Source organism: Felis catus, chromosome A1, assembly GCF_018350175.1.
Source record: "Felis catus isolate Fca126 chromosome A1, F.catus_Fca126_mat1.0, whole genome shotgun sequence".
Classification (NCBI taxonomy): domain Eukaryota; kingdom Metazoa; phylum Chordata; class Mammalia; order Carnivora; family Felidae; genus Felis; species Felis catus.
In genome coordinates this window covers 168,681,074-168,693,430 of record NC_058368.1, presented here as the reverse complement: position 1 = coordinate 168,693,430, position 12,357 = coordinate 168,681,074, and the positions used below count along the sequence as shown (strand labels likewise).

General features: G+C 33.5%; 1 protein-coding gene across 7 annotated transcripts in view; it reads right to left on the bottom strand.

Moving 5' to 3' along the window:
• FER (FER tyrosine kinase) overlaps positions 1 to 12,357 on the bottom strand; it is a 442,286-nt gene that overhangs the window by 360,307 nt on the left and 69,622 nt on the right. For all 7 annotated transcript variants that reach the window (XM_023258902.2, XM_045034531.1, XM_045034545.1 and 4 more), the window contains 2 exons: positions 9,393 to 9,566; positions 3,883 to 3,982 (listed from right to left, as the gene is read on the bottom strand). In XM_023258902.2, coding sequence (XP_023114670.2) covers positions 3,883 to 3,982; positions 9,393 to 9,566 — 274 coding nt within the window. The remainder of the gene's footprint in view (positions 1 to 3,882; positions 3,983 to 9,392; positions 9,567 to 12,357) is intronic.

Here is a 12,357-nt window from a genome sequence, read left to right as displayed (position 1 = left end):
GGAGTTTATCACAGGAATGTGAGATTGATGTAATATTTGAAATGTGAAAATCAATCAAAGTAATTCATATCAACAAAAAGAAGAAAAAATATTTATCTCAATAGATACAAAGGAAGCATTTAACAAAATCCAACATCTACTCTAAAGCAGGAAGAGAGGGGCACCTGGGTGGTTCAGTCAGTTAAGCATCCGACTTCAGCTCAGGTCATGATCTCTTGATTTGTGGGTTCGAGTCCTGTGTCAGGCTCTGGGCTGACAGTTCGGAGCCTGGAGCCTGCTTTGGAGTCTATGTCTCCTTCTTTCTCTGTCCCTCTCCCACTCGCACTCTCTCTCTCTCTCCCTCTCTCTCTCTCTCTCTCTCTCTCTCTCTCTCTTTCTCTCTCTCTCCCAAAAACAAACATTAAAAAATTTTTAGAAAGAACGAAAGAAAGAAGGAAAGAAAGAAAGAAAGAAAGAAAGAAAGAAAGAAAGAAAGAAAGAAGGAAGGAAAGAAGGAAGGAAGGAAGGAAGGAAGGAAGGAAGGAAGGAAGGAAGGAAGGAAGGAAGAAAGAAAGAAAGAAAGAAAGAAAGAAAGAAAGAAAGAAAGAAAGAAAGAAAGAAAGAAAGAAAGAAAAGCAGGAAGATGAAAGGAACTTCAACCAGATGAAAAAGAATTTTGAAACTATACCTAACTTAATACTTGATTTTGAAAGATTTTCCCTCTAAGTTGAGGAACAAGACAAACATCTTTGCTCTTTCTACTTCTATTCAACATAATACTAGAGGTTCTAGTTAAGGCAATTAGACAAGAAAAAAAAAGAAAGATATCCAGATTGGAAAGGAAAAGTAAAACTTTCTTCAGTCATATACAATATGATCCTGTAAGAGTTCTTTTGTGAAGTCATTTACTTATACATTCACAAAATTGTTTTATGGTTAAACCTAAACAGGTGCTCAACCAAATTAAAGTATTCAGAACTTAATCCACAATAAGAAAGTAAAACCTGTATATTTTGCATTTAAGAACTCATTATTCTATGCTGCTATCAAGAAACATTCTGAATTACTAACTTCAACTCAACAGGCTAGCTAAAATTATTTTGGCTGTTCTCAGTTTATATGTTATAAATAATAATCAATAGACTAGTTTTGAATTAGTCAAAGTCAACTTAAGACAAATATTTGCTTTCTCAGCCCAGCCCAGAGCAAAACAAGTTTAATAGTAAAGGTATATTACAAATAATAATAATAATAATAATAATTAATTAATTAAAATGCCACAGTCAAATTGCAAATGAGTATAATATTTTACATTAAACAATATTAACTGATGTTCCTTTGGATATAAATGTTAATATTCAAAATTTAAAGTATTTTGTGTAATCTACACAGCAGGGGTCAGGAATTTGGAATTTCAGCATTAACCTAGCCTTCCTGCTGATCTACTACTGCTAAACCTCCAGTTAGTTATAGTAACTGAGCCCTTTCTCAATCAACTGAACCCATTCTCAATCAAATCCAGAATTTAACCCTTTTACTATAGGAATTATTTTCAGGCCTTGTCTCCCCCAAAGCCTTGTCTTCTCTAGCTGGGAGCTAAACGTCAAACTGGGGTTTTAAGACCCCCTAATATCTAAAGTAATGACTGGATGCTAGAGCCATACTGGGGGTATTCACTGTCACTGCCTAGCTGTCCCTAGGACCCATTTCAGAACTGCCCTGTTCTGGCCTATACAATGAACTAAAGTTCTGACATTAAGTCTGCAAATGTTGGAAGATTTGCCATCATATCATCCTTATAAAGAATAAATAACTTCACAAAAGAACCCCTATTTCCATGTTAAATATAAAAAGCAGTTTGATAACAGAAACAAAGTACTCAAAAATATAATTTTACACTTTTTCACATAAACAGGAGTATAAAGATAGTGTTGATTATAAAAAAAAGAAATGTAATATGTCACATATAAAACACAATAATACAAGAAGTTATTTTTAAAATATGTATTCCACAGGATATAAGTTGATCAAATATTTGATAAAGAGCAACCAAATTCTTGAAAATAGGAAAATATTATCACTAATACCTTTAGAAGGAGAAATGTAAATAAGTTCACATATTTTAATTTCAGGAGATTCAGCCACATAATACATTTCTTGGGATTAATTAAAACTACAGTGTTCAAAAAGGGGGTGCCTAGGTGGTTCAGTCAATTAAGCATCTGACTTGGCTCAGATCATAATCTCACAGTTAGTGTGTTCAAGTCCCGCGTCAGGCTCTGTGCTGACAGCTCAGAACCTGGAGTCTGCTTCAGATTCTGTGTCTCCCTCACTCTCTGCCCCTCCCCAGCACACTCGCTCTCTCTCAAAACTAAACATTAAAAAAATTTTTTTAACTTAAAAAAAAAATGCAGACTTCAGGGGAGCCTGGGTGGTTCATTCAGTCGGTTGAGCAACCCACTCTTGATTCTGGCTTAGGTCATGATCTCATGGTTTGTGAGTCAGACTCCATGCTGACAGTGCAGAGCCTGCTTAGGATTCTCTCTCTGCCCTTCCCCTGCTCACTTGCTCTGTCTCTCAAAATAAATAAACTTTATAAAAAACAAACAAAAAAACAGTTTTCCTAATATTAATACAACACTAAATGGTATTTTATCTAAATTAAAATAAAAAACAATAAAGAAAAATTACTATCTGTGGAAAATCTTCAATAGTATAAATACTATGTATAAGAACTATTTAAAATTTTATTATGACATCAGAATTAGATTTCATTTTTTAAACCAAAATAAACTATATCATTACAAAGGAAAGACGTAAGAAAGGGAAGGAGGGAGAACTGCATGTTAAATCAGTATCTCTTTTAGTCTACTGGGATTAACAACATAAACATGGTGCTTCCATTGTGCAAGATACATTGAAATGTAGGAGCTATTTATTTCATTTACCTCCACAAAATAAGAATATAATACACAAGTAAAAGACCAAGAGAAATATGTCAGTAAAAAGAAAAAGAAGATAGAATTACCAATAAAGCTTATATTTAGACAGGAAGAATTTTTTTAAAAACCTCCAACTTTTATCATTAAAAAAAATCTAAATATGAAGACTGTTTACTCACATTTAAAGACTCATAACCATAAATGCTTATTTAAAACATAAATAATATGTTTCTCTTTCTATTTACTTCCAAAGCTTCTTATGAAAATGTTAGAGGAAATATATGCACATAAAATTAAGCTACGAAGGGGCGCCTGGGTGGCTCAGTCGGTTAAGTGTCTGACTTCAGTTCAGGCCATGATCTCACTGTCTTTGAGTTCGAGCCCCGAGTCAGGCTCTGTGCTGACAGCTCAGAGCCCGGAGCCTGCTTTGGATTCTGTGTCTCCCTCACTCTCTCTGCACCTCCCCCACTCATGCTCTGTCTCTCTCTCAAAACTAAAATAAAAACATTAAAAAAAATTTTTAGGATTAAAAAAATTAAGCTATGAAGGCAAAATAATGCTACATAATGGTCTGGCTGCTTTAGTGGCTTTTAAATACCATAGGCAAAAAGAGAGGTAAAAATGGTATCTTAACAAATACAACCTATTTTTCTTATTTACACTCAGTAATTAAACTTCTAGAGAGAAATTTTTAAATATTCCTTGCATTTTATTTACAAGTGCTACATAATTCCATTTAGTATGAACTACTAAAAAGTAAAAACTAATTTACATCATTTTTAAAAAAAGACAAAAAATAAAAAAACATTAAACAGTTTGACAATTAGTCTATTTTGACATATTTTGATATTTTTTAAATGTGAATTGGTCTAAATGGAATTATTCTGGTACTTTAAAGACAATCTTCAAATGATAAGAATAAAAATCACTAAAATAAACATTTTTCATAATTTTGCCATACCTTTAGCTAAAGCTTCTTTATATTTCTCTCTGGCAGAATTCATTTCTTTTATCAACTGTCTATAGCTGGACTTTAATTTTTCTAATTCTGTCTTTGTAACCTGTCAAAAAAAAATGCAAAACAAATTTTAAATGATTAAATTTATATTTGTCAAGAACTTAAGTCCTAACATATTTTTATTGCTTATAGATCAGAGTTGCTCCTTAATATACATTATAGACAATATATTAAAAACTGGTTTAGAAATCAATGATAAATTCAACGCCATATGGAAAAAGAAAAACATCTCTTAAAAATAAAAGCAAATCAAGAAATAGTGCTGTCATCATCTAAAATTTAAAGACCAATAGATTAATATACTATGTATAAAATATTTTTTCTAAAAAATATTTATTTTAATATACAGAATAACTGAGTTGTTACAATTTACCAGTTCTAACATGAGTTTTTTGGTTTTTGTGTTTTGGGTTTTTCAGATATTGTAACATCACTTAAAATAAGATGTATCTAACAATCACTGTTGGCTACATAATAATCATGACAGTGGTCATTACATAAATACATGAAATCTGTTATTCTATCTATGGAAAGACTAAACAAATGCAGGTCCTTGATTCTGTACCCAGAAAACACTTAAAAGTCTGCTCTGTCTGAAATTAATATAGCTACTTCTACTTCCTTTTGATTAGGATTAGCATAGTATATCTTTCTCCATCCATTTACTATCAATCTATATGTGTCTTAATATCTAAAATGGGTTTATTGTAGACAACATATACTTGGGTCTTGTTTGTAAATCCACTCTGAAAATATCTGTCCCTTAATGGGCTCATTTAGACCACTGACCTTCAAAGTACTTATCCACACACTTGGATTAATAGGTACCATATTTGTTAGTTTCCTAATTGTTATCCTTGTTATTTGTTCCTATTTCTAACACTCTTTTTTCTACTTTTCTGTGATTTTAAGTGAGTATTTTATACAATTCCACCCTCTCTCATTTCTTAGCGTATCAGTTACATTTCTTTTTTAACTTTTTTTTAGTAAGTGCCCTAGAGTTCACAATATGTATTTATAACTGATGCAAGCCGACTTTCAAAGACCACTATACCATTATACCACATTTCAAGGACCACTATACCACATAAGTATCTTACAATAACAAAATAATCCTAATTCCTCCTTCCCATCTATCATTGCTGTCATTCATTTAACTTATATATAAGCATACATAAACATATAGCTATATATATATATACACACACAAGATATATTCATGACTGTACATAATCAAATGTTGCTGTTACGATTTTCAATAAAGTGTTATGTGTTAGATTAATTAAGAGTGAGAAAAATAAATTTTTACTTTATCTTCACATTCCTTCCCCAGTGCTCTTCCTTTCATGATGTAGATCTGAGTTACTGACCTATATTATTTTCCTTCTCAGTCCACTGGATACAAATTTCCTCAATTTTTGTCTATCAAAGAAAGTCTTTATTTCATTTTTGAAGGATAATTTCACAGGGCATAGAATTCGAGGATAGTGGGTTTTTTCTCTCAACACTTAAATATTTCATTCTACTCCCTTCTTGCCTACTTAATTCTGAGGAGAAATCAGATGTAATTCTTATATGTTCTTCTATACGTTAAGGTGCTTTTGTACTCAGGCTTCTTTCAGGATTTTTTCTTTATCTTTGATTATCTATAGCTAGAAATCAACATGGCTAGGGTGTAGTTTTTTGGTCATTTATTCTGTTTGGTGTTCTCTGAGCTTCCTAGAACTACTGTTTGGTGTCTGACATTAATTTGGACAGATTCTCAGTCATTATTATTTCAAATATTTCTTGTTCCTTTCTCTCTTTCTTCTCCTACAGGTATTCCATTATACATATGTTACACCTTTTGTAGCTGCCCCACAGTTCTTGGATATTCTGTTCCATTTTTTTTTTTCAGTCTGTATTCTCTGCTTTCAGTTTTATAGAATGCTACTGATATATCCTCAACTTCAGAGATTATTTCCTCTATTGTGTCTAATCTCCTATTAAGCCCATCAAAGTCATTCTTCACTTCTGTTAAGGTATTTTAGATCTCTAGTATTTCCTTTTGGTTCTTTCCCAGTATTTCCAACTTTATGCTTACATCACCCATCTGCTCTTTCGTACTTACTTTATCCATTAGAGCCCTTAGCATATTATTCATAGTTGTTTTAAGTTCCTGGTCTGATATTTCCAACATCCCTGCTGTGTCTGGTTCTGATGCTTGTTCTGTCTCTTCCAATTCTGCATGTTTGGCTCTTGGTATGCCTTGTTATGTTTTCTTGATTGCCAGGCAGATTGTACCGAGCAAAAGAACTGATTAAATAGGCCTTTACTAACGTGGTGATAAGCTGCCAGAAAAAGGGAAAGTATTTTATACCCTATGATTAGGTCTCAGTCTTTTACTGAGCCTATACCTCTGGCTATGAACTTCACATATGTTCCTCAGCTCACTAGCCCACTCTCCACTCAGAGTGGACAGGAGTCATGAATCCCCCTTGCCCCAGATCAATTAGGTTACAGGTAAACAGTTTCTCCTAAGCGACTTTATTAAGAACAGAATGCTTTGGCATATGGCAAAATGGTTCCTTTTCCCTCCTGAAGCATGAGATTTTTCTCCAATATTCACTGTGAGAACCTGGTAGAGGTCTAGGAGGTAAAATTCACAGAAGTGTGTAGTTTCCTCAATAAGTAGCTCCTCCTGGAGGTTTTAACTGTCAGAGTTGTCCACACTGAGCCTCCAGAATTTGTCACTTACACTCCAGGTTTTCCTATAACCAGTACTATTTCCCAAAGAGGCTTTTGCTCTGATAAGTTGTAATTCTCTGTATTCGCTTGCCTGTCTCTCCAATTTTAGGGGGAGCCATTTGCCCTGTCACGTCACTTCTCTTAAGGATCTAAAAGCAATTGGTGATTTTTCTATTTGTTCAAATTTTAACTCCTTGTTAGGAATGAGTGACAACTTCTAATCTTCTTATATGCCAGACTGGAAGCTGGAAGTCTTAACTTCTGAAGTTGCTAAAGAACCAATTCATGTTCTCCAAGCTGGCTTATTAATTGCAAAAAGCAAGCATTTATCCTGATTCTTGTATATGAACAATACCTCAGGGTAGCCAAGTAGGTGATATAACAAAACTTTCTATTGAAAAATTATAGCTAACAATCATATTAGGAATGATAGAAGTAAAATACTGCCATTTTACAACCCCTAGTAAAATAATGGATCTAAGCAGTGAACATCAATTATTTCTAAACCTATTAGGTAAATGTCTGAAAAGAAACTTTTTTCATAGGTTGATCAGGCTAGCAGGACTGGAACCTATTAGACAAGTTTAACATCACAAATAGATAAACAAGATGACATTAGATATCTCTGATAGGGGAAAAAAAAAAAACAGGAAGTCTATACCAGCACCTATCATGTATTCTTGCCCAAAATAAGTAGACAGAATGTTATCAAGCCAATCTAATTACTCTCCCGTTTACAGGAAAATTGAAGGATGAAGAAATATGTGAAATCACATCACAAGATGCTAACAATAAAGTCAAAAATTAAGGAACTTCAATTCTATAGAGCAAATTACCCAATTTCTTCCACAAATAAATAGCATTTTTAAAAGGTTGGGAGTGGTAGGTGCCTGGGTGGCTCAGTCAGCTTAAGTGTCCAACTCTTGATTGAAGTTCTGGTCATGATCTCAGGGTTTGTGTGATCAAGCCCCACACTGGTTTTCTGCACTGACAGCGCAGAACCTTCTTGGGATTCTCTCTCTGACCCTCCCCTGCTTTCACATGCATGTGCTCTCTCTTTCTCTCTCAAAATAAATAAACTTTAAAAAAATGGGGGTGGGGGGAGACACCTACAGATTAAAATTATTCAAATGCATGTTTGGGTCATGATTCAAATGAACCAACTGTAAAAAAAAAACATTTAAAAAACAATCATTTGAGCACAGTCAGAATATTTAATAACATTAAGAAATTACTGTTATTTTTAGGTAGGTTAATGATAATATAGTTTTTTTTAATATTTATTTTAGCAATATATACTAAAATATTTATGGATACAATGATATCTGGAATTTTTTAAATGGTTCAGTGTATTAGAAAATGGAAGTGAGTATAGATTTTAAAAAACCTTGACTATGTGGGTGGATCAGTCAATGGGAGTTTGTTTTACTATTCTCTCTCCTTTTGCACATTTGAAACTTTCATAATAAAAAACATTTTAAAAAGTTACCCAGAAAAAAACAAACTCTGATTGTGAAAAAAATTTTAGAAATATCAAAACTCATTTATTTGGCCTGTATTTTCTTTTCTATTATATCCATAGTAAAAATTAAAATCATAAAACTTAAAAGAGCTACTGCAGTAAGTAAAAAATAAAAATTCAAAGTGATAAGAGAGCACTGTATCATAGTCTAATTGGCAGCATTCTTTTCTTTCAGAAGAGTATATAAAGTAATAGTACAGCTTATAATCAATAATGTTTTATAATAAATAGGAATAAAATATCACTTATTAGAGACACCAAAACCTATTTCTAATAATAAAATGATGGCCAACCAACACATGAAAAAATGCTTAACATCACTCATCATCAGGGAAATACAAATCAAAACCACAATGAGATACCTCCTTATACCTGTCAGACTGACTAACATTAACAACTCAGACAACAACAGATGTTGGCGAGGATGCGGAGAAAGAGGATCTCTTTTGCATTGTTGGTGGGAATGCAAGTTGGTGCAGCCACTCTGGAAACTAGTATGGAGGTTCCTCAAAAAACTAAAAACAGAACTACCCTATAACCCAGCAATTGCACTACTAGGTATTTATCCAAGGGATACAGGTGTGCTGTTTCAAAGGGACACATGCACCCCCATGTTTATAGCAGCACTATCAACAATAGCCAAAGTATGGAAGGAGCCCAAATGTCCATCAATGGATGAATGGATAAAGAAGTATGGTAGATATATACAATGGAGTATTACTCGGCAAGCAAAAAGAATGAAATCTTGCCATTTGCAACTACGTGCATGGAACTGAAGGGTATCATGCTAAGTAAAATGAGTCAGAGAAAGACAAAAATCATATGACTTCACTCATATGAGGACTTTAAGAGACAAAACAGATGAACATAAGGGAAAGGAAACAAAACTAATATAAAAACAGGGAGGGAGACAAAACAGAAGAGACTCATAAATATGAAGAACAAACTGAGGGTTACTGCAGGGGTTGTGGGAGGGGGGATGGGCTATATGGGTAAGGGGCATTAAGGAATCTACTCCTGAAATCATTGTTGCACTATATGTTAACTAATTTGGATGCAAATTTAAAAAAATCAAAAATAAAATAAGAAACAAATAAATAAATAAAATGATGACTAAACAATTTTTAAAAGTCAAACAAGATGAAATATTTCAGTGAGTCTCAAAGTCAAATTAAAAAAAGAATTCCAGAATAAAAAGACAAACCTTGATCATCTCTGCCTCTATCTGCTGATGAACACCTATAAAACTTTTCTTCATCTGTTGCTTATCTTTAATCATCATGGTGAGCCTGTGTAAGGGTCCAGAATTTAGGTCCTCTGCATGTGTCTTCATTATTCTACTAAGTTGCTCTGTCTGCTGAATCATAAGTAGCCAAGACTTTAAAAAAGAAAGAAAGAAAGAAAATTAGCACTTGTATTAAAGGCTGCCATTTAGCTGTGCTCTAAGTGTTCTGGAACTTTAAATATTTAGTTTTACAGAAATTATTACATTAATACAAAAATGCCAGGTTTCTGGCAATTGTGCAAGGAGCTATGAATGGCTCAGATTTAACATCTTCAAGTACAAATGCTTCAAAATTTAGTAATCAGAGACTATGTAGTATTGGAGGAAAGGGATTAAGGCTCTTCGAGAGTTCACACTTGCAGTCTTCATTTTATCACTTCTTGTCTCTTTGTCAATATGTTGATATAATCCTTCTGCCTACACCATACTGATGCCTCAGTAAGGTCACCATTTCCTAATGGTCAAATGCAACAGATATTTACCCATCTTTATTCTTAACATTTCTCTCTGTGGCATCTGATCTTGCTGACCCACTCACTCCTTCCTGAAAGTCTTCTTTTCTGGTTTGGATGGCTTCTTATATTCCAACATACCAATTTGTCTTCTCCTTTTCCTAAAAATCCCTTCTCAATCTTTGTACTTGCTATTCATTTGCTGCTTATGTATTAAATACTGGTAATCTGTGGATTTCTATCTATTCTCGTTTCTTAGTAAATACCATTAGCTCTCAATGGTTTTTCCAGCACAACACATTCCATCAATAGCAGACACACATAATGGTGGGGTTTGGGACAAGTCAGCATATGGATACTGCTGGAAGAACAAGTCATTTGTTATTAAACATTCTAATTTCTAGATACTAAAAAAAAAAAAAGCAACTGAGGAATACTCTTCACTATAGATCTTCAAAATTCTATTCAGAAACAATTGTTGGAGATATACCATGGTTGGGTAAGATCCATGTTAAAGATTAAAAAAGTAGACAAGGTATGATTTCAGGTATTTACTGATTAGAATAAATTTTTATGCTATTACTTATGATCTGTGAATGAACAGGATTACCCTCCATTGGTTAATGTTCCGATATAATCCTAAATCAAAATTTAATAAGCATCTAAATCAAAATAATAGCCTAAAAGAATCAAATTCTTAGTCATAGTCAAAACTCACCAGGGTCTAACTTAGTAATCTTGTTTTTGATAAACTGTAATATACATTTTTTTAAAAGTTAACCTTTGAGTACATTTTTTAGGGAGAAGGGCATTCTTAGTTATGAAATGTTATTATGAACATGGAGTAAAATGTGACCAATAAACTCATTATATTTACTTTCAGATTCAAAACTCTAAGTACTAATAATATGCTCTTGATACCACAAAGGAATTTAAAACTGATATATCTCTTCCATTAAAATATAAGATTTAACAAAGATGAAAACAGTAAAAAACAAAACTATACAAACATGGATTAAAAACAAACTAAATATCCTAATAACGTCTGTAACTTGGCCTTTTTCATTTTGTATTTTCACTCTAAAAAATACAATGCTGGGAAAACACTATGTAGCATGTACAGAATGTTAAAACTATGAAAAAATAAGAGGAATCAGTGTTTCATTCTCTATCTTCAAAAATTAAATATTCTCTAAGTGCTTCATAGCAATAAATTTTTGTAATTTTACACAGGACTCTTTGCGGCCTAGGAGAGAAGCCTTCTTGGAAGCCAACATTAAAGGTGAGACAATAAAGTCAGATTGACCTCCTCCTCCCAGGAGGGCACATCTCATCCTGCCTAACGGTCCTGTTTACCGTAGTCACTGTGGGAAGTCCAAGCATCCCAAGATATATATCATCACGCCAATTACCAATCCTATGTTGCCCTCAATATTTCCTAATGTGACTCGGGAACTCTCTAGAGAATCTTGTACCCTCAAAAACTCCTTAAAAACTCCTTACACCTCATATCAGAACTTTCCACTTACCTTCTAGCTTTTACAAAAACCTGGCTTTATCCCATTCCCAACATCCTAATAGCTAATAAATAAAACCTCTCTTCCTAAAAAAGTCCCTGCTCCTTTGAAGTTCAGGTCACCCTTCCCAACAATCTATCAGCAAGCCTTTCTGATTCTCTCTCCAAAGTCTACCACAAATCCACCCACTTCTCTCCATCTCCACTGTCTTTTGGAAGTTATGACTATCTCTGGCTTAAATTATTACAAAACCTCCAAATTGGTGTCCTCTTTTTACTCCTGCTCCTCTCCAATCCACTGCCTTCAAAGTAGCAAAAGAAATTCTAATTCTCTTGCAAAAAAAAACCCTACATTGCTTTTCCTTTGCACTTAAAAACAAAAATCCAACTTATTTCTAAAACCTAGTTGTCTCAGATTATCCATCCTCTGTCTGTCCTTCCAACTTCACATTTTGCTATTCTCTACCCAACTAAATAAATAAACCATTGTTTTCCTTCAGTTTCCTGAACATTCACTCTTTCTCAAAGCTCACCCTCTCTTTCACTTGGCAAGATCCATCTCTTCCTTTAGGAATCAACAAAACCTTATGTAGGTGTAATCCTTGCTTTTCTCTCTCTTAGCACTTGAAACAACTATCTGTATGTATACTTGTTTGGTTTTTTTCTGTCTCCCCAACCAGAATGCAAGCTCCAGGGGGGTGGTACCATAACTCTTTCCTCACTAATTTAGGTATTTACTGTGATGCCTTAAATAGCTACTAAATATTCTTTGAAAGAAGAAAGGAAGGGAGGGATGGAGGCAGGGAGGCACAAATGTAAAAGAAAACCATGAATTAAATGCATGCCATTAAAAGATATTTTCATTGTTTATAACCGGAAATAGAATGATAGCAATGCCAATTATGACAGGGAAGAA